At 42.0% G+C, this 23253-nt stretch overlaps 1 protein-coding gene across 3 annotated transcripts in view; it reads left to right on the top strand.

Moving 5' to 3' along the window:
- Positions 1-6642: 6642 nt before the first annotated feature.
- TLE1 (TLE family member 1, transcriptional corepressor) overlaps positions 6643-23253 on the top strand; it is a 72902-nt gene continuing 56291 nt past the window's right edge. For 2 of the 3 annotated variants that reach the window (XM_057365569.1, XM_057365568.1), the window contains exons 1-4: positions 9365-9771; positions 10323-10423; positions 11998-12061; positions 12149-12193. In XM_057365569.1, coding sequence (XP_057221552.1) covers positions 9748-9771; positions 10323-10423; positions 11998-12061; positions 12149-12193 — 234 coding nt within the window. In that variant the 5' untranslated portion in view covers positions 9365-9747. Of the gene's footprint in view, positions 6723-9364; positions 9772-10322; positions 10424-11997; positions 12062-12148; positions 12194-23253 lie in introns of those variants that run through there. The other variant, XM_057365570.1, reaches the window with a different exon arrangement.

Here is a 23253-nt window from a genome sequence, read left to right as displayed (position 1 = left end):
AGAGGAGAGGAGAGGAGAGGAGAGGAGAGGAGAGGAGAGGAGAGGAGAGGAGAGGAGAGGAGATATTTCACTTGCAGATGTGAAAAGAACTGATAAGAGTGCTCTTGTATTTTTCTACCTTCAGAAGACTAATCATGTATATCTTTCATTTAAGCAAAACACCTTATTCAAAAGCAAAATATCGGCAATAAAAGAATATTTACTTCAATGTATAATAATGCTAAATGGTTCATGTGAACCCGTATTCCTGTATGCCGTGCTGCTTACTCTCTGCTTATTGGGGTTTACATGGGTGAGATTTGCAAATTATTTTATTGCAAAATTAATGAAAATATAATGGTTTCACTTATGAGATCCAGTCTGTTCCAAAAGTACAATCTACTGCCAGTTTTAGGGCATAGATATTCTCCTGAGTTATGTTCTAGGGTCATGCTTGATCGAGATTTTCTTCTGCATGGATGATACTTGACTCCAACAGCTGAGCACCTGAGCATGCATAAGCATATTAACAGACAGTAAAACTATAGCAGAAAATGTGAGAGGCTGGGTAGAAAATGTCTTACTATCAACTCTTGAATTTACAATGGTAAATTTTGAATATGTGCATACTTTTCATTGCTTTTGAGCTCAGGTGGAGAGATGGAAACTCATTCTTGTGCAAAGGACGCACACAAAACAACCAAACAACAGCAACCAAACAACCAAAACCAAAACCAACAAAACACAATCCCTCCCTGCCCCCACCACCCCCCCACTCCAAAGCAATGTTCAACACCCCAGCTATATTGTACTCATGAGGTCTCTTGTTTCCACAAAAGATATCCTTTCTGTGACTTTGGCTGCTCTCTCCTCAACAAACAGTATTATTATTATTAACTTTTCATCATGCTTTCTAACTGCTAAATATTCAGATATTTTGACTACTAAATGTAGCAATCGGGAACAAAGACACATGGGCCTCCTTGCTCGCTGCAAAGAAAATGGTTTATTGCCAAAACCCAAACCTTTTTATACTTTAAACTTAAGCAAGACAAGCACTCATTGGCTGCCTGCCACTGTGGCATCACCACCACATGTCCCTTCACCCAACCCCCTTCTCAATCATGCAGTGTCCACGTGTCTCACTAACCAATCACTGTCCCCTCACGCATGAGGTGACCACACAGTAATTATAATTTGTTCTCTTGTTATATGACCTGTAGCTGAACTTTTCCCAGAGTGCTTTCTGGTGAGCAAGAGTGAATGGAAGTGAACAGGATTTAACAAAGGTGAAAAAAAGGCTTTTATTCTACAAGTATTTTTTTGTCTCCCACAACTAAACATGGTTATTTTACTGTCTGTGTAATCATGATGTGGTGTTCTGCAATAGACAGTATATTGGTATTTTAGAAGCACTAATATATATATATATATATTATATATAGAAGCACTAATATACATATATATATATATAAGTGGAATTGAACAGGATGGATCTATTTTTCCCTTCTTTCGCACCAATACTCTACTGGGTGATCATGAGCGTAGCAGCATATCAGAATGGATGGATAGGTGAAAGCCATGCCTTTTTGACTGGATGCTTCATGTGGACGTTCACTTGAGGACTGAGTAGATGATACCTATTAGGGACAATTCTATGTGTATGTCAAATGGTGGAATTCATTATTTCATATTTCAGAAAACAGATATACTCTATGATTAATCACATTTGTCATTATATATCAGTCCTTCAGGATATAAACTGAAACACCTGCATTGAATGTAGTGGAAGAGCAGCGTAAGTAGAAAAACAGAGAGGTGGACAGTGCTGGATGACTCAGATAGTTAATTATTTTCTTTTTGTATTGTGAGAAACTGTTACTATTTACAATCTTGCCTGAAGTTCAATGGTGCTTTACCAAGGAACTTTCCACATTTGTTAAAAATTGCATTGCACTGGTACTGAAATGTCCCCTCCCTGTTTAATTCCTCTCTCCAGTTCTCCCCATCACCATCCTTTTCCAGCATCTTTCACATAATTTCCCCATTTCTCATTGGGTCCTAAAGACATATGGGTTAATTCCATTCCATCAAAAATATGGGGYCCAGAATTTTTAGGGCATGGGAAAGTTGGAAACAAAATGCCTTTTTGCCACCAGTGCTGTAAGACCATCCCCACAGCTGATGTAACACCCCAGCACATTACAGCACCCGCATTATGAAAAGACAACAGGACAGGACAATCTGCTTTCATCTAGACTCTACCAGACTGAAATCTGAGGTCTGCAATAGAAGGTTGGTATAAGAACAATTCATATGGTGTTTAGAACCTCAACGTAGGGAAGAACCTCTTCTGAAGGACTGACAGGCAAAAAGTATTACAGAGAGAAACAACTGCCAAACTCTAGCCAACTTTCAGTTGAATCTGCTTCCCACTGGCTGACAAAGCACCATGGTTCCATAAACAATATTTCTGTATCACACCTGTACTTTAAAAATTCCTAGAGGCTGATATTTTCATACATGGAGAACAGATAGAAGGGTAAACAATAGTGCTTCATGTACCTTAGCAGCAGAAAGCAAGTTGCTGTTCCTAATCGTGAAATACCAGTGCACTTGGAGCCACCTCTTCCACTCAGACAATCCCTTTCTTTATGCAAAGAAACTTCCTTCAGCCAGTTCAACAAATTTTTGAAAGCATCATTTCCACAAGACCATTTGTCTCAATGCTATTTTCCCTGTGGTTTTTAGTCTAAGGAGCTTTGGTGATCTSTAGACTCTTTCCACTGTTATTGACAGCACAGGGGAAATAAAAACTCTACTAATTCTGTCAAGAGACTATACATATGCAACCAAAACGGAACAGAAATGCTTTTGTATTTTGCCAGGCAAGGAAAAATAGTGTAGTACCATACTAGTACCATAACTAGTCCACTGAAGCGCAGTGATTAACTGTACATTTGTGGCACTCTTCCCTTTTAGGTAGCTCCTGAAAAGCAGGATAAAACTTCTACAGTTACATGGTGTCATTGGTTCAAACATGTGTTTTGCATATGTACGTCACACACAACCRACCATTCTGTATGCATGGCCCTGATGTGGTGAAGTAAGTCTGACACAAAGATATCCTTTTTTCAAGCAAGAATTGTCATGGACTTCAAAGGGACTGTTTCTGAGAGCAAAAATTTGTCATGTGTTTGATGACAGATCAGGGAGCTGGTGTGATCATGCACTTTCATTTTATTGTATAAAACATACACACATTGCTCCTTTAGCTGTCACCTCCTGCGATAGAGGCCTCATCCTGCTACARGCTGAAGTGTGATACACTGGCAAGTGGTCTTTATTAGAAAGGTCAATGACATTGTCAAGCATCCTTTGAAAGGTGACATTGCACCTAGAAGGTTATCAGACCAGAGCCATGAAGTCTACAACAATTTCTTTGTCAATATTGTAAACAGGTAATACATCTGACCTCTTTTTGGACTTAACAAAACACAGATGATTAAAGTTCTTCTGTGCCTCTTTCACCCCTCTGTCATCTGTGTATACACTTTCCCTAAGCTTTGTCTTGAAGTACCCTGCAGAAGTASTGAAGTTGAGAAAGAGCTACTTTAATTACAAGTACCACAGTAATGAATTCAAGTACACTCATTTATCATAAAGGGCTTCCCCATCTGTCTCTAAAGTATGCTCAAAAATGCTGTGTATTTGATAACATGAATGTTGAGAATTTAACACATTTTAGTTTTAAGCACTCCATTTTGGCTAGCTTCTGGTAAGATTCTACAACTGAATTTTGACTGAAGGAGCAGATTGGGGGCGGTGGGGGGGAGTGTGTGTGGGGTGTGTGCGTGCGCGCGCACGTGCGTGTGTGTGGTCTCTTCCTAATTTATTTGCACTTCAACCCACTGGGATCAAGCTGCAATCCCTGTAGGCAAAAGAAGATTAGGGAAAGCGACTGACTGTTTTTTCCCAGACACAGAAGAGAAAGCGACTTCTCAAGTACCGCAAGTTTTTCTGGCCACTGTACAAATTGTTCCTTAGTATGGAGAGTTTCCAAAAGACCTAATTAGCAACTCGCTACAAACATTTCTTTGCATTAGCTAATGATCCGGCTACACTTGTAAGCAAACAGTACCAACATATCTAATCAATGCAGAAAACCAACAGAATGCCTATTAAACATCTGGATGTAATTTTCTAGTTAGACTTAGAACAAAATGAAAACATATGCAGGTTTCTTTGATCTACGCCTCAACAAAGAAATTGTAGATAAAAAAACACACTGGCCAGTCAATGTGTCGTTTTCATAAAGCCTGGTCATTTCTTTTCAAATGTTCCCAGTTTAATTYTTTTTTGGTTTCCTGCAATCTCTAATTTTACCATATTGTGTGAAACCAAAAGGGATTCTTTGGATCTGATTCTATTTGAGGTTTTACTACTGTACGATCTGCTACTGACTTGYTTTTTTTAAATTCAACTCAGGGACKTTTTAAGGGTGAAGGAAAGGGGGAAGTGAATACARTCATGATGGTAAAATGACCTAGCGCAACTTTTTGAACATTCTTGCCTACAAGGAAAGCTGCTAATTAAAAAGAAATCAAATTACAAAGCAATGGCTATTAACCAAAAGACAGCAAATAATGAGAAATGTAATTGCTTTACCCTSCTCACATAATTTGCACCTCATAAATAAATAAATAAATATTTAAGAAGTGATATTATTTTGCACACCCTTATAATTGTAATTATTATTTCAACTCTATAGACAGTCACTGCTATACTACATGTACTGTATGACTCAGGTACCAGTTTGGTTTTTTTCTCTATTTCACCTGCACCATGCTGGCATTAAAAAAACAAAAACAAACCCTAAAACAAACAAAACCAAAYAGAAAAACACCCATGCCCATGCACACACGCATGTTTCTCTTTCAGTTGAAAATCCAATGATCTCTCTATCTAAAACTCTGAGAGCATAAACTCTATTGAATTCTAGAATTGCTTCCTCCATTGACTTGCACCCCTATATGCAAAGTAGAAGAGTGGGACAAATCACACATTTGTTGTTTACTGCCCACCTGCAGCTAACTCCTAGTGATTAACATCATCAACATTTTTGTTTTATGTGACAGTTTGCACTAAGTTAAAAGATATTGCTTGTAAATAGTACTGTGAACAGTGAAGGAAAAAATAATAAGCAGTGCATTTAAGAGAACATTATACAATACATCGTTTCCCTAAGGAATGGATGCTACATATGAAACTCTTTCAGTATATTTAATCTATATTTTGGACCCAATAGTGCTATTTTTTTCACTTAAAGCTCCAGCTGCTTCCAGTGTGAGTTTTCAGTACATAACCAGTTTAGGATTAGACCCCTTGCTATATGAAGTAGGAAGACTGCACTGAAATTCTTACAGCAGAAAACAATTTCAAACAATAGAGTTAAATGGATGACAGAACAGTTGGAGATGGTTAATACTGACRGAAATATTTTTATTTAGTTTTTAAAACAGGAAGGATTAAAAAATAATTATTTCTAATCCAGTTCGAGAATTGTGTAGAGTATATAAAGCATTGTGGCATAGAGATCTGGTATAAAATGTTACTTACATGTTCAGCCATATTTTGCTGCCTTTCTGTGGTGTAAATAGTGMATATTGCCATGGAATGAGAGTGTTCAGTTTCCTGGAATTAATCCAGATTTATACCTATCCAACAAAAAGAATTTTTATGCTCTAATGAGCCAATGATGATGCATGATAAATTAGTTAAATATCAGATCATGTTGGTTATTATTCCTGCTATGTAAATGTCAGTGGTTCTCATTTGAAAAAGAACCATCATATTTGATTCTGCTCCTGCTTGTACAGCTCTTCTATCTAATATAAAATGGATAAGATTCAAAATATTCTTAAGTGTCTGATTCCAGAATCTAAGTAGGTTAAACGCACTTGTTAATAAAAAMCAGGAAAATAGAGCTTTTGTCTTTCTGTTAAAACATGCCTTGGACATTTTAATGTTGACAAATACAGGTAACAAGACATTTTAACTTTCATGTAGGTGAGCAATTTAAAAAACCCCAAACCTCTTTTGTTTAYGTTCCAAAAGACAGTGTTGTTTTAATGTCATACCTGTCAATATCTCATTAACAACTTGTGCCAGCAGGTTAAGCAAAGTACAGTGAAAGTTAGATAAGTGTTACATTATTATAGACTCCATAGCTACTAGGTACACACACAAAGTATATCATCATAGCCTGAATTTTTATGGCACCTTTCATCTGAAGATCTAAGTACTTTAATAAGCATTAAGTAATTAAGCTTTCCATTGCCTTGAACAGAACAATGAGTTGGCTTGTCCAAGACAACAAGGGAAGAGCTGGGAACAGAATGCAAARTTTTTCGCTTTGGTTATGCAGGTGGAACACCAGACAAGTTTACACTCCTGTCCTGGGAACACAATCTATCAAARCTCACTGTCAAGAGTATTTTGTCTCATGTCTTTAAAACCATTACAAGCCCACATATTTATTTATGTTTTCCCAAGGATGTATGCACATATGCATCATATAGATAAACAGAAACACATGTACAGATACATATGCATACCTCTAAGTACAGACACCATATACACRTACACAGACATATGCACAGAGACACAGATGTAACAGTGCTCACTGACAAACTTCTGCAGTCCTAGAATGAAGTCCAAACTTTCCCCTGCAGAAGACTGAGGTAATTTATTTTGTTCTGGGGTTTTGTTTGGGTTTTTTTGGGTTTTTTTTTTTTTGTTTTTTTGGGGTTTTTTTTTTTTGGTTTTCCCCACGAAACTGCAAATATGGAATACTCTGGGAATAATACCGAGAAATTACCACTCTGAATGAGTATAGCTTTACCTTGATATTGCAAAACAACAAATTTCCTGTCAAATTTTAAACAAAGACTGCTTTTTTTAAGACACAAGATGGACACTTCTAAGGAAGTAATCTGTATCTAGCAAACATTAGTGGGGAACTGTATAGAAGTGGAGGTTATAACATCACCTTTACAGTATTTAAATGATGTGGCTCAACATTCTAGAGACCTCTTTCTAGGCAGCACATAGGTATGTACGGACAGCACAAGTGCGGTCTTAAGGCATTGTTTTAAGTGCAAAGGTACAGGTATTTCACACTTCATTGTGGAATTCTGCTATGAATAAGGYACTTGTTAATAGAGGATATGTTTTGAAGTTTACTTCCCATCGCAAGCTATGTCACCATCTGTCATCTCAGCAAGCACACAGTCTGTGGAATTTGTTTGACTCTTACGTATCTCACGTGGGCCTATTAAAAAAAAAAAAAAAGTCTTGACAGCCTTCCTCTATCAGGCTCCTCTTAAAAAGAAGTCAGTTTTCCCCAAAGGACAACTTCCGCCTGATCAGAGGGTCATTCCAACTAAAACATAAGCTGGCGAGCTCTGAGCCGCGCAAGCACACGGGAAGGTTTATCCTTCCTTTCGGCGTTTTCCGCGGCGCATTCTCAACAGGTGCCACAGCTCCGCTTGGGGAACGAGGAGGGGCCGTACGCCTGAGCCGCAGGGGCAGCGCCGAGCCGTGTCCCGGGGGCTGTCCCGGGGGCGCTATCCCACGGGCTCTATCCCGGGGGCGCTGTCCCACGGGCTCTATCCCGGGGGCGCTGTCCCGGGGGCTCTGTCCCGGGGGCGCTGTCCCGGTGGCGCTGTCTGTCCCGGGGGCGCTGTCCCGGTGGCGCTGTCTGTCCCGGGGGTTCTGTCCCGGGGGCGCTATCCCAGGGGCTCTGTCCCGGTGGCGCTGTCCCAGGGGCTCTGTCCCGGTGGCGCTGTCCCAGGGGCTCTGTCCCGGGGGTCTTATCCCGGGGGCGCTGTCCCAGGGGCTCTGTCCCGGTGGCGCTGTCCCAGGGGCTCTGTCCCGGGGGTCTTATCCCGGTGGCGCTGTCCCAGGGGCTCTGTCCCGGGGGTCTTATCCCGGGGGCGCTGTCCATGGACGCTGCCCTCACGCACCGGGCCGCTCGACACCGCGCGGTCCGTGAGGGGTCCGCGCCCGCGGTTCCGGCGGAGGCGGGGCGCGCGCAGGCGCCGCGCGCCGGCTCCCGCAGCCCCGCCCACCCGCACGCGAGCCCCACGTTACTTTGATGGACAGCTCGGCCTCCCCGCTCTCCTTCCCGCCGACCTTCCCCGCCCCCCCGCGGCGCCGCGCGCTCCGCGCCCTCCCATTGGCCAGCTCGGAGCGCTCCCGCCGCAAAGCGCTTCCCAGCGAAAGCCGAGAGGAGGTGCGACACCGCCTCTCGCCATTGGCCCGCGGGCTCGCGGCGCGTCACGGGGCCACGTTGGCGGCGGGGCCGGCGATTGGTCGGGCGCTCCCCCGCGCGGCGGAGTGGGCGGGGCCGCGCGGCTGGTTAGCCGGCGGAGTGTGAAACCGCGTGCTAATGTAAGCGGCGCGGGCGAGCTCGGCGTGTCCAGCTCGGCCACGGGCGCGCTCCGGTCCCGCCGAGCGCCGCCCGCCAGGCCGCCGCCTCTGCTTCCCCTTGCCCTTGGCCCGCGCGGAGGGGACGGCGGAAAGGCAGCCGGTGGTATTCCTGTCCTCTGGGGTTTGGATTTTTCAAACGGGGAGAACTTTATCTCTGGTCGGCGAGGAGCGGCGGTCCACCGCGGAGGGGAKCGAGGATGAGGATGATGCTGCTGCTGATGTCGCCGCGATGTATCGCGGTCTGGTGAGACGCGCAGCATCCAGATGCGCGCCCGCCTGGAGGAGGCTGTAGTGGTGCCGTTGTACGAAGGAGCTTCCCATCTTATTTAAACCCGACACGGACGCTTTCATCTCTCCTTTTTTCTTTTCTTTTCTTTTTTTTTTTTTTTTTTTTTTTTTTTTTTTTTTTTTAATCTTCCCCAACGGGGCTGGTTGCTTGGACGCTAAGGCCAGCGAGCATCTTGAGGGATTTGCTTTCCTTTTGTCCAGGGACTTCTTTGCAACTAACGGAAGAGCCTTGTGCTGTGTGTGTGGTACCCTTTCCTCTGCCCTCCAGCGTTTCGTGCATGTGCTATTGGAGCTGCTCCGATCGGGGACGGCTGTGCAAGAGCCCCCGCCCGCCTCCTTCCTCCTCCTCCTTATTCCTAGCTCTGTGTCTTGCTGGAGATTTGGCCCCTGCGCCGAAGCCTGGGAGCAGCGTGTTCCTCCCTGGAGACTTTCGGCTTGCGACGGTCCCGCCKCTGACACTGCGTCCCGCTTCCTCAGGCTGGATTTTCCCTTTTTGACAAGGGGCAGAAGTGGAGAGAGGAGTCGCCTCCGCTCGGGGTTTCCGGCCATACAATCGAATCGACCACTTGCGAGTCCGTGAAGGGGATTATTCACTCCCGCTGAGGGGCGGCTGTTGCCTTCCCCCTGAGCCCGTCGGGTCCCGTCCCGCCGCGCCCGGGCGTTGCGGGCGCCGCCCGCCGGTCGAAGCGCCGCCGAAGGAGCGCGGAGCGGTGGTGACCGACCCGAGCGCGGCTCGTCCGCCTATCCCGGCCACCTTCATCCCTCCCCRGAACGACAGAAACAAAGGACGCCGCGGTTGGGGGATGTCCCCGCGGCGGGGGCACTGAGCCGCGCCTCGCTCAGCTCCTGCCCGCGGCGGCGGAGAAAAGGCGGCCGGCGGGTGTCGCCGCTCTTGTCCCCTTGGCGCACCGTGTGTGAAGCCGGGGCAGGGCGGGGAGTCTCGCCGCGAGAACCGCGCTGCGAGGGAGACCCGCCGCGGCTGGAGCCATGTTCCCCCAGAGCCGGCACCCCGTAAGTACGGCTTGGGCCGCCGCTCCGCGGGTCAGGGGCACGGGGCGAGGGCCGGGCGGTCCGGAGCTCCATTGCTTGTCTGGAGCGGGGGGAGGGAGGGAAAGGCGCCCTCACAAGTTTATTCCCTCCGGGTGGAGCGGCTCCCTCTACTTTTTGTCGCGTGGACAACTTATTTGCCTTGGGAATGACGACGGGGGGGTCGCCGCCGGGCCCGGCAGCATCCGCCGAACACAGCGCCCGGAATGGGGCTGGCTGTGCCTCCGCGGCGGGGGTCGGCGGGGTGGAGCCGGCACGCCCCGCTTTCGTGTACACGGCGGCGGCAGGAGCGGGTGGGTGAGAGCCGGAACGCGGTTAACCTCGGCCCCACCGCAGATGAGGAACGGGAAGGTGGGTAACAAGTGCGCWGTGCCCAGGGGCGGGGGCGGAGCGGGCCGGGCACTCTCTCCATCCCTCCGGCCCGGCCGCGGTGGGCAGCGCCGCCTCAGTTTCCCTGCGGGGCGGGCGCGCTGTGTCTGAACGTGCATCTCTCTTCCGTGCCGCCACCGCATCAGACCCCGCACCAGGCTGCGGGCCAGCCTTTCAAATTCACCATCCCGGAGTCTCTGGACCGCATCAAGGAAGAGTTCCAGTTCCTCCAGGCGCAGTACCACAGGTGAGCGCCGGCGGGCCGCCCTGGGCCCAGGGGCTCCCGCCCGGTCCCCGGCCGGGCGCGGGGGGCTGCAGCGAACGGGCACGTCCAGGCGGTGGCGTGCGGCTTCGCGGCAGAGCCCCGCCGAGGGACCCCGACGGGTGAGGGGAGATGGGCAGCCCCGGTCCGCGGCGGGSGTGCCGGGTGGGCGGGGCGCGCAGAGCCTGTGCTGCCCTGGAAGCTGCGGATGGGTGCTGGTGTCGAAGCTGGAGTGTTCGGCACCTGTGCGCATTTGGAAAAATACGGTATTTCTCAGGGGCTCCATGTGGAGGGATCTTTTCAGTATATCGAGAGATGTGCCCAAATTCTGTGGCACAGAGTGTTGAAGAGGCTACTTTTCATGTTTGCCCATTTGTGTGRGGTGTTGTTGAAAAAATTAATAAAATGCCGGCGTCCTGTGGTTGAGAGCCAGGGAGGATGGTTAAAGCACTCAAGGACTTGGAGCAGTAACACAAAATTGACCAGAAGAAGTGGAAGCCGTGGGGTGTGCTCCTCCTTGATGTGATGCCCTTTCAGAAGTTCTTTGAGGATGTGCACTTGCTTCTGAGATCCTTTCAGAGATTTAGGGTACAGGTTCTTTCTTAGCCTGGGCAACTGGTGTTAAGGAGCATTAATTTTCCTTAACTTTGTACTTATGTGCACCTGGAATACTTGAGGAGAAGTAAAAGCTGTACAGGTTACCCAGTTAGAAATCGCTTGGTGTTTGTTACACTTCCTTTACCTATGGTACTGTAGTCTTATGAAAAAAAAAAAACATTAACCTGGTTAAGACATTAGTTCCTTAAGAAATGCAATGGAAACTCTAAACATTTTTTTATCATAGTTGTAAGTGAAAAATGCTGCTTGCACTCTAAATGTACCATAGGATACTCACAAGTAGCATTAAAAAGTAATCAGTTTTATAGAAAACAAAGGGAACCTTGAGGTTCTCAGTGAAAGTAGTCAGAATTATACCGCTTTGTGATGAGAAGTAGAAGTGCCAAATGCAACTTATTTTTGTCTATGAAAACAAAAATGGAAAAGAAACTTTTCAGTAAATGCTGGACTTACCCAGTTTTCAAGTACTGGGCAAGGTAACATTTGCTAGAATGTATTTAAGGTAAGAATTATACACAAGTTTTAATTGTAAATGTGAATTATGTTACTTGGCAGTAATTTACTAAATGCTTTATAGAAAGAAATGCWTCTATCTTACCTATTTTACTCCTGAAAAGTACTTTGGAGGAATTAATATCCTATTTCAACTTTTAAATTGTAGCACTTAATAGCAGCTATTTGTCAAAGTGTGAAATATGGATATGCTTAGGTTCTGGAGACAGTTTGGGTTTCATGCAGCACCCATGAAATGTTCTTTAAATTTCCTCTTCAGTATTTTTATTTGAAGTATGAATTAAGTCTTTCTCTTTGTATTGTGAATTAGTTTATGAGGATTTCTAATTAGCAGCTTCTGTCAAAATACAAATAAGGTGGTTAGATATCAAAAAAATGGCATTACATTTAAGCGTGATATTACATTAATTACATGATCTRTTTTGTAGCCTTAAATTGGAATGTGAGAAACTGGCAAGTGAGAAGACGGAAATGCAGAGGCATTACGTGATGGTAATATTTGTTTCTACCTTTATTTCAGTAAATATCTTTTCAGTGTAAGTCAGCATAAGAAAATAATGTATGCTCATTTATTTGCAGTACTATGAAATGTCRTATGGATTAAACATTGAAATGCACAAACAGGTAAGACATTTTGTTTTCTAAGCTGCAAAATCTGCAGTCTGTTTGGTGTATTTAAATGTAGCTGTGCTGTTTATGTTCAGATGACTGTTTTGTGTCTAAATCAATACCCTGATTTGTAGCCTGATTAGTAGACCTTTGCCTACCTCCTGTCAAATGAGGTGTAGATTAGGTTAAGCAACAAGGCCCTTTTGGTCCTGAAAGACTTTGGCACAAATAGGAAMGGTATTGTATCTGTGGTTTTAAAAAAAAATTATTCAGTACTTTACAAGTTTGGGGATTTTTAGGTTGGTTTTTGTTTGTTTGTTTTGWTAGTGGTAGAGCCTTTGACATGTAGAACTGATCTTACGTCTGTGTAGCATATGTAGTCATAGTTACTCAAATCCTTGCCCTATAAAGGTATGAAGAGATTAGTGACTTGGAAAGCTCTAGTTATGACTATGAGTTTGCAAGTTCCCATAAAATTCACACTTATGGCCACTATAATGGTGAATAAAAAGAGTATTGAACTGGAACAAGACACTAAGGACCTCATAAGAGAAGAAAAGCTAAATGATTGCACAGCCCAGAGGACCCTCAATTGAGTAGTCATTGTCTGCCAAATAAAGCATTAATGGCAGGGTGTAAGTATTCTGTAGATATGCTGACATTCACTTTTTCATCAAGATGCTAGTACAATAAGTCTTTCAGAAATCGATGGCCTCTTAAAAAAATTATCATTAGATGAAGTTGCACAGTTGGACACATTTCAAAGTGCAACAATACAATTCTTTCTTGATGTGTATGTGCTATTTCATCTAAAACTCTTGTTTCATTAAATTAAAGAGCATGGCTGACCGGCTAGGGCACAGCAAAGAAATTGATTAGTTCAGGCTTCAGATCTTCAGTATATTCAAAGACATTCATTAAGCAAGTGAATTACGGAGTTGCATTTTGCTTTTGTAACTCTGAACTCTTTGATTTTTCCTTTTTGTTGTTTGCTTTGTTTTACCCTAAAAATATGATATTTGGTAAGGTGGCATTGTAATTCTGTGATAGCTTTCTATCTGCAAATCTGGATAGGTATTCTTTTGTGTTTTGGAGGTATACTTGTTTCAATTCAAAATGCCACTAAAAGAAGTAGTATTATGACAACCTCTTTTTTTTTTTTAAAATTTTAAATAATGCAGGAAATAACTCGATAGAACAGCAGGCTCAGTGTTTGACTTGGATCTGTACTGTAGCTTAACTAATTTTCTTGTGGCTTATGTTTTAGAAGAATGTCAGTTTTTCTGTGAGGTGACTTGTCCTAGCTTTGTGATTTTGAGATTTTTTTCTTGGATTTTTTTTCTTTAACAACTTCTTGGCATACTGTAACCTGTGAGTAAGCCAGCATCTGTATAGGAAGCTCATTTTCTGCAAAATGGATTGTATTTTCAGGAGATCTGTGTGTGATTTCAGTCAATGTACTAGGAATTACCTTTAGATAAAATCAATTAAACCCACAGGATTAAAGTGGGTGAGAACTAAGGCTTCCACTTTGACCTTAACATATGTATAAAGGTTTAATGTTCTGTATGTATGGCAATTAGAGTTATGTACCCAGTAGGCAGTGATACTTCGGAAGCTTTTAAGATTTATGACAGAGCATTATATCTGTGTTAGTTGTAGCTGGGGAGAGCAGTGCACACTTGCTCTGTGTGTGCTGTTAAGGAAAGAATAGGCTTTTGAAGGCATAAATACATTTCTCTGGATTTGAGTCTCAGATACTATGCTTTTACATGTTAAGTAATTCTAATTCTTGGTAAAAGTAGCACCTTTGCGTTAAAGACTATTGATTTAGATGCCTGCAGAGAGGATGCCAAATGGTGTTGCAGTTCAGTATGTAGGTGGCCTTAGATTACAGGAAGCAAAAAAGAAAAGCCTAACGACATTCTTCTGAATTTCCACTGCTAACGATAAGTTCTGAGGAGGCTTTTGACAGATAGTAATCATAATTCTTATTAACTGCTGACGTCTACCCCCAAGGGTGTAGCCAGGCTCAAATTGATGCTTTTTGCTGGCTGATCACCAGCATGGCCTAAGTGCTCATTATGTTGTAGAAAGGGCCTTTGGAGCTCTCATTACGTTTGACAGGAATTCTCTCTAGGGGGAAACTGGGCATTAGCTAGACTCCTGACAGGCTGAAATTATTCCTGCTTTATGGCTTATAACCAAATGCTAGCAAGGCATCATCAGGGGACACGAAAAATTGTCATTTCTGACAACATCTTTGTTACTGGAAAATGCAGTGATGGGGAAACTTTCCAGTGAAAAAGCTTTAACGTTTTTAAGGCCTTCCTTCTGTTTGGATGCTGTTCTTGCTCTGTGTGAAACTCTCCAGACTGCTTGGGCTGCTGTTTGAAAACAAAATTACTCTGCAGCAGAGCTTATTTTTGGAGTATGGTGTGTACATCACTGTTAAGGTATAGTCACTTAGACAAAATGGAGTACTTGCGGTTAGCTTGCATGTAAATGAGATTGAGTTCTTGTACTGGTAGATACGTGTCAGCAATTCTGTCTTCATTTAATTTATTAATCTATTATAATTTAACTAAAATCAACTTAGTCAAGACTTGAATGTTATAAACGARCTTTACTGAGGTGAACTTTGCATATACAAACAGCTGTATTGGCAGAGCTTTACACTTGCAAATACATTGTATATAAGTCCAGAAATGGTCATAATAAGGCTTCCCTCACAAATCTAGCTTTGGCACTTTGCAGTGTTTAATTGCATGATGTGTGCTTAAATCAAGGTTCAACCTRCTGGCTGAACAGTGGTCAGGAAATAATCTTTTTGACACGTTTGTTTGGTTTAGATTTGGTTTTGTTTCCTTCTTTTTCTGCTTTTGATTAAAGAATTTCTTCTTTAATTAAAGAATTTTAAAGATGTTTTTTAAGAGCATATTTTGTGTAGACACTTACACCATATTATTAGAAATCATTTCAAGGTGAATAGTTACTAGCAATGTTTTGCATTCCTGAAACAGGAACAACCACCTGAGGATTTGTTTAGGTGGATGTARGTTGATTTAGATATTGTTTTCCTACGTGTCAAGACAGAATGAATTAGAACATTGTGTGGTCTTAAAGTTTCTTTTCTGTGTTATACTGTCCAWGTAAGATTTTCCCCAGTGTGACATCTGTGGCTGGAAAGCAGATGAATCAACTRCTAGTGCCAAGATGAAGAGTTGGTTGGGTGTTAAAAATCCTGCTGTTCTTAGAGTTGCTGCCCTTGGCTCCTAGGGTAGTGCATTTTTATTTTTRCCAGCTCTGCTTGTCATCTTCTGTCATAAGTCAGAAGATAAGGTTTCCTGTGCATTTAATGTCTAGATTGTTTAGGTGCAAGATTGTCTTTTGTTCGTTGGCAGGCAGCCAAAGTAAAAAAATTGTCAGTGCTGGACCAAGTGCTAGACTTATAAACTTCTACAGTGGCRGGGTTTCTGCTATCCCAACAGTTAAGRCAAGGTTTCCTGCTCTTTCGATGGMTCTTTTTGATCTCTGTGACCTGCCTGGAGGCAGACCTGTCATTGAGTACCTTGCTTGTTACAGAAAACGCTACAAACTCCAAAGCTGCATTGTGTTAACCAATTGTACAAGAGTGACATGTCCATTTTATCCTGAAATGGATTGTGGAATCATTTCTAATGCTTTACAGCAAAGGACAGGATCTTCTAACGATATCTCATTAGAACATCAGTCTTCAGGAGTGGGTTAAACAGGAGAGAATTAAGGAGCTTAGTTAGCTCTCTACAGCTCCTGAGTAGGATGGCTGTGCTGTTAAAAGGGATTTAAAGAGAAATTAATTTTTTTTCATACATTTTAATTATTAGCATGAAAAACTCCTTAAGGTTTTGGTGGTGTGCAGTGAATGTTTTGAAGAGCATTTTATCATTTGCACAGCCACAGAAGACATGCAGAAACTGTTTTTATTTAAAAGAGAAAGTGGTAGGATTGATTGTGACACAGTATTTTTCACTCAAAATATTGTACTTATTCTATAAATACTTGGTTTCTAAATGAGTACACTTGTGTCAGCAGTCTAGCCATTTCAACCACAAATAGAGTTGCCAGTTTGAAAGGGGAGAAAAGACTAATGACCTCAGCTTTCATGACTTTTAAACCATGTTTCATGCTCGAGGCCAACATTRTGAAGGAGTTATCTGACAGATTCAGGGCACTGTGAAGTACATCTCCATGTGGCTTCCACATAACCATGTTGTCAGATACCATCTATTATGTCAGCTTCATATAGAATTTAATTCAAAAGTGTRTCACAGTGTAAACACTGTACATATGTTAAATAGCGCCTGATCATCTTTCGTTTTAGACTTAGTCTACCAGATTTCAGGTTCCTCATGCAGTGGAGAAAAGAACACTRTTCCTAGCAGCTACATTGTTAAACTTTCCTTGCATTGCCACATGTCCGYTGATGTATTTCGTGTATCTGTTCAATTGGAGGGAAGGAAAAAAAAATGTCCTGGAAACTTTTGGAGTAGGGGAAAGAGTAAGAGGGAAGATGCTTTATGAATGTGCAATACTGTTTTGTCACAACAGATTCTGTGGGGAAGGTTTAATGGTTTTCATCCTTCTGCCCGCTGTTACACCAAAGCAAACTGAGCATTAGAATTGCCTTTCTTCCCTTTCTACTTAAGTGTTTGTARCAAAATGTTAAAATTGCAGTGTCTCCTGTGGAAAGTGGAAGATTAGGATCCTTTAGGTTTGATAGATCACCTTTGGCATACAGTAAAAGCCTTTAAAACCAATTTTGGGTCAACTGGCACTTATCAGAGAACTGGACAGTACCTCCTTTAAAAATGGCAGCAGCTTTGTATAGAACTAATTAAGGTACTTTTCCACTTGGGGTAAGGTTTAGGGATATCTAATGGCAATTATGTCAAACACTACGATTTTCATGTTCTGCATCACACTTCTTAGTTGGATTCTTGAGCGTAGGTATTTAGACAATAGCTGCTCACGTAGTTCCTTTGAGAAGGAGGAAAAACAAAGGCAGGGAGAATTCATGATTTTGTCAGCATTTGTCAAAACAGCTAGTTTAATGGATTAGTCCTTATGATTACTCGTAGGCTGTGGCTTTTAAAGCTCTTGCAAGTTGGTCCCATAGTCAAGCTGAATCTGCAACCTGTGTTCTTGTAAGTATCAAATTTCTACTTAAAATAGTTTTCTGGAGGTAATATTGCGTGACATGTCAGGACAACACTTTGTGGTGTTTGACCTGCCCTTATTGTGAAGAATTTTATCCTTCACCAGCTGGGAGTTTACCTTTCCACACCGGTGACCATTGTGTGCCTTTTGTTCTTCTATTGTGCACCTCTAAGAAGGAGCTGACATAGTCCTCTCCATAATGATGGCTTTGTAGCAATGAGGTCTCGTYTCCCATTAATCCCCTTCTTCTTGAAGTTAATCGAATCTATTTTCTCCCTGATACGATGTGTGCTCTGATTGCCCGATCATCTTACTGGTGACACTTAGTGACTTGCTCTGGTTTAAAAACATCCTCCTTCTTGCCAAAGAAAGGGAACAGAGAGGGGAATTATTTTGATCATCCAGTTGGTTACAGTCATTCTACTGTGTCCTCACATGAGGTGTAGCCTTCATCAGCACATGAGTGTGTGGCTGATGCATATTAATTTGTTCTCTAGAGCCCTCTGTGGAACTGCTTTCTAGTATGTTTCCACCACTGCTGTGCGGTCATGGGGAGAATACTATCACTGATGTAGGACAAACTCAACCTTTGTTTGCTTTGAACCTGGTTTCCATTCACTTTATTTGAAGGCCCCTTTTTCTCAGGACATAAGCTRTTGATGCCTAGCTGCATGTTCAATGGAGTCAGAATGTCATAGCTCTTGTAGCCCATCTTTCTTGATTGGGTTTCTCATTTTCAGGTTAGACACTCCCAGCTTAAATGGTTGTGTAGCTTTCTTTGATAATTTTCCTTGCTTTTCACTCTTCTTAATTTTTAACTTAGCCTTTTGAAATAGGGAAGCTAGAACTATTTGCAGTTCTCAAGATGCAGGTGAACCAAAGAAAGACTGGTATTACCACCTTCTTCTGTTTTCTGGATGTTTTTTGTTTTTCTTAATTTTTCTTGTTCAATGAAGTTTCCAAGCTTTTGCTTTTGACTGCCATAAAATGCTGAACTGTTGGGGACTCCTTTCACAGTTGAATTCTTGCTCGTGAATAATTGTGAGCTCAGGAGCCATCATTTTACGTGGCTAGGGATGTCAACTCCCAGTGTGTGCAAATTTTGTTCATTTACAATTATTTTCATTGCCCACTTACTCTTGTAAGGTCCCTGCAATTCTTTAGCCATTGTTTGTACTTTCTTGTGGAATAAAATGATGCATTTCTTATTTCCTTACAGCCTTTGTATTTACTTTCATTCTAATTCTTTCATGGAGCAAGTTTTCTTATTCACTGCTTGCTGTCTTTTCCAGGCTGAGCTGCTGATCATATTAGTAAAACAGATTGCAGCAAAGSCCCCTGTGAAACTCCACCAATGAACTCTTTCTGGCATAGAGCTGGAGGTGATTGAAAAGTAGATTAGAGCTTGCTGAAATTGAGTTTAATCTAAACCGAACTCTAGTTAAATCAGGTTATACTTAAAAATCAGTTATTTCCTGAGGTTGTCTCTTTTTAAAAAAGAAGCCCTAGTGCTACACCAGGAAACAAAACCCCCAAACAAAACAAAAACTTWAAGTACTACAACCCTGAGAAATAATTCTAGAAGCCTTTTTCCATTCCAATTTCACTTGAAAGTGATGCGATCATATTTCTAAGTTAGAGATTTCAATGTTTTTTCCATAGGTTTATATGAATCTTGACAGTGTCAGGGTGGGCTATTTGGATTTTTTKGGGTTTAAGTGTTGAGTATCATTTCAGTTCCTAGCAAGCCTAGTTGTAAAATACATTTTCTAGTATGGAGAAATCAGTTCAGGAAATTAATGTGTTGGGTGAGTGTCCCTGAACTTTCTTATAATGATAACACTCTGTGGCTAATGAGAAATTGAAGAGTGTTTAAGGGAGTCTGGTCACTAATTGGGGATTGGCTAAGTTGCTTCCACCTTTTCTTTATGTTCTACAGAACACTTGTTCTTTGTGAACAAATTAGCACTGATGATTAAATTACAGATTAAAGTTCTTTGAGTGGTGTTAGGTAAGCTTTGTGTCAGCACTGCCTATCTGAAAGTATTTTGTACCTTTTACATGATCTGAAGAGCTAACTAGCCTTTTTCACTATGTGATAACAAAACAGAAATGAGGTTAATTTGTGTTTTGGTATAAGACTTCTTAGTTGGTTTGGGTTTTTGGATTTTTTTTTTGTCCCCCTCCCTCAGCAGCATGGATGTTCTTTTTTTTCCTGTTTGGTCTTTTTTTTTTTTTTTTTTTTTTTTTTTTTTTTTTTTTTTTTTTTTTTTTTTTTTTTTTTCTTCCTCTTGAAGCTTTTTGATGTTTGTGTAAACAGTTGGTCAAAGCAACTTACTTGTAAGGTGACCAGTCAGTGTATTGACAAGAACAGACACAATAGAAAACTGCATTAGGAGCAAGCCGTTGGGATTTGCAGTAAATATATTACAGAACACAAGTGCATTGCCAATACTGCTTGTTTAGCAGTTTGCAAGGGCAATGGTAGTATGGATTTTTGAATTAGAAGGAAAGGACTGATCTTTCTGTGTGCTGGAACATCTAGTTGATGGCTGAGGATAAAATTGATTTAGAGAACAAAATGCTGCCATCTCTATTTGTGCCATTTTAAAGGCTTCTATGGATTAGCAAGCAAAAACAAAAGATAGCTTTCAGTTTTGGAGAAGGGGAGCAAGAATGGGTATGCTTGTTCAGCTGCATTTTGATTAGGTATTAAGTCTATGAGAATCTGCTTTTGTTAGCTCAAGAAAAAGAAAGGACTTCTGAAACTGGRTGGGTTTTATGATATCTGCCTATTATGAATTCGTTTTTTAAGTGTTCTAAGCCTCTTGATATGCAGTGCTCTCTGCTTCAAGACACCATGTGTCTCAGCTTAGAGACAATTTTTAGGAGAAAACACTCTGGAGTTAATGTTTCCTCTAAAGAAAAGGGTTTCAGCAATCCCTTCCCACCAACATACAATGAATTTTCAGGATGGAAGTGAAAAAACACCCCTGTTTATTTGACAGATAAGGTGCCCGCAGGGCACGGGAAAAAAAGAGTAATTGTTAGATATTGAACCTTCAGAGCCTTACCCTCCCCTCCCCTGCCAGCAGAACAAATAAACCCAAAATCCTAGGGGAAGGGAAAAAACTATTGAGCACGTGGTGAGAAGGAACAAAACTGCAGATGGCCTTTTGTCTCAGGAAGGGGAGGAAAGTCCACAGAGGAGCTTAGGGGAAAAACCAGGTGTGAGCCTGGTGAGCTTCCAGTGTTGGTCTCSTCATCAGAGCAGAGGAGCTGGTGAGTTTGGAGTCCTTTCTGTCGTTGATTCACCTTCTCYTGAGGTCTGGGCTGAGAGGAGGCATCTGCAGTGATTGGCGCTCCCCGATGGTCTGATTATCCGACTCAACTAAGCTGAACAGTCCRGGAAGAAGTTACACAAGCCACCAAAAAATGGCTGCTCGGATGCAGTGGAAGAAACTTCTTGCCTAAGTTAACAAAAGCCAAGCTAGCTAATGACACGGGAGAGGACTTGAACAAAGCCTGCGCTGAGTGTCCCTGGCTCCCACCGCTCCCCGGAACTCACCCTAAAGTTACAGGACCCATTTCTGGTCATAAAGCAGATGGTCAGGAGTAGACTATCATCACAAAATGACCCCAAGACATGATCTTAACTCTAAATATAGAAGTTTGAATTAAGATGCTGGCAGAAAGGGATAAAAACCCTACATTTTCTTGGGAAAAACAGAAAGATCAGTCTTTTGTACTTTTGCTGCAACAGTTTCTATTTACAACTATTTTGTTTTGTTTAAAAAAGTGGTAAAACATTTATTAAAAGTCTTCAAGGTGTAAGGGCATAAGATCATTCTGAATTTCTATTGTAACTGGTGATAAAATTTCTAGCCATTACTTTTCAGACAGTAAACTAGATTAGCTGTCTGTGGCCTCAAATGGTGAACACAAATTGTCAGTTAAGCACATGCAAAGTGTTCAACAAGACCTATGGAAAGCTTTTAGGTTTTTTCTTTAAAYTGAAATATGAACTATAGAATCGCATCACTAGCAGGGACATAGTGCCTTTCTATGTCCTCCTAGCAGGATCAGCTACACCAGTGTTACTGCTGATAGGGGGCTTGTTCTGTCTGTTAGCAAAGACTTCAGCAGCAGTGGCAGCCCTCAAGCTCTTCAGGTAGCAGATTGCTTTTATGTCCTTGCTGTTGAAGTGCTTCTTCCATTACAATTTCAGTCTTTCTAACTGCAGCTTCAGCTCTTTACGATGCATTTTCTTCACCCTGAATAAGGAGAGCAAATCATCCCCCTGCCTTCCATGACCATGCTGCATACCTCTAAGGCTGAGTGTTCATTCTCTGAATGGTGTTGCCCAGGTGAAGTACAGAGCAATACTCCAGGGGAGGAAATGCCGTGCTGAGTAGCACAGAGGGTTTAGTTAGTATACGCCTTACTGCGGTGGCGGCCTTTTTTGCAACAGCATGCTATTGACTTATGTTCAACTTCTGATCCTCTGTGACCGAGAGATTCCTTCTAAGGCCCATTATTTCCTTTTCTTTTATGTTCCTGTCTAGGCATGCTATGGGCCTTTATCCCTGTCTTTCTTTTTACTTTTCAGTCCATTTTTCCATTCACTGTAAAGTGAGTTCTGAAGCTATTCTCCAGCATATTCTGTCTTTCTCAGCTTGAAACTCTGCAAATTGAGGATTAGGGTAAATGAAGAGATCTTTKCTTGTTAGTGGGAAATACTGAAAAATACTGGACCTACCATGAATGCAGAACTATTTAGTCTGCCAAAAAAACCCAAAAAACAATAAAGAATTTATCCATACATGTTTTAATAATCAAGCAGTTTTGTCCTTGTTCCCATGAAGTTTTTGCTGTGCTGTGTGCTAGTGTTGTTCCTAATAGTGCTATGAGCATCAGATTCTTAGTGAAGATATTAACATCATCTGCATCTCTTATTTGTAATTACTTTACCTCTTTGGACTTTGTATAATTCTGATGTTTTCTGTTGAAAAAATACTCTTGTGGTTTATATCTATTTAACTTAAATTTTTATGGATAAGATTTTTAATGCCTAAATTTAAGGAATAGTAATAAAGCAGGAGTGTCTTTGCTCTTTTATGTGCTCTGTTTTGTTAGGCACTGCCCTTTCATAGTTTACTATCCACTTGTCTTTTGAGGTTCTGCAAGGTGTCCACTAGCTACTCAGTCTTCACTGATGTGCTTTTTTGTATTTCATTAGACCTACTYAATGTGAAGCTATTTTATTTGGAGCTCTCTCATATGTTTATTTGCTTTTAAGCTGCAGTGATGACCCTATATAACTAGTAATTTATAATAAATTATATGTAATGATTCTGATGTAGTTAAGATGAATGCAAAAAAGAAAGGACTTTCTGGCCTTCTTGATCTCCCTTGACCATATAATTCCTTTTCTAAATGAGGGATTCAAACCTCTCAATKAGGGATTGAAAGACTGTCCCAAGCTCTAAGCAGAAGCTTCACTTTATCTGTTTYTTACTAGTGGCATATATATGTGCTTGTGCTATATATGTTTATACTGCCTCGCTGGATTTAGTTTCCACTTCATGTAARTTTTCCTGTTTGTGTGAAGTTAGTGAAGAATCTGGGATTTAGTYTCTTGGCACAATTCCATCCTTCCCATTTTTCCTATCTCCCTTCCATCTCCATTTTTAGATCTATTAACTATCATCTGTGTCCTTACTGTTGTTTCAAAAAGAAAATACTGCCTGTCTCATAATGCCATTTGATCTCCCTCACCAGTAGCAGGTCCTATAAAGATGACCTTACCTGTTGGCATGTGCTTTTCTGAAGTTCTGCTCTTCCTTCCTTCCTTCTTTTGCGCCTCCCTCCCTCCC

The sequence above is a fragment of the Malurus melanocephalus genome, unplaced genomic scaffold (assembly GCF_030028575.1).
Source record: "Malurus melanocephalus ecotype Western Australia unplaced genomic scaffold, MMel_1.1 scaffold_54, whole genome shotgun sequence".
NCBI lineage: Eukaryota > Metazoa > Chordata > Aves > Passeriformes > Maluridae > Malurus > Malurus melanocephalus.
Note: the sequence above shows the minus strand (reverse complement) of the source record. Positions and strands in the feature narration are given on the sequence as shown.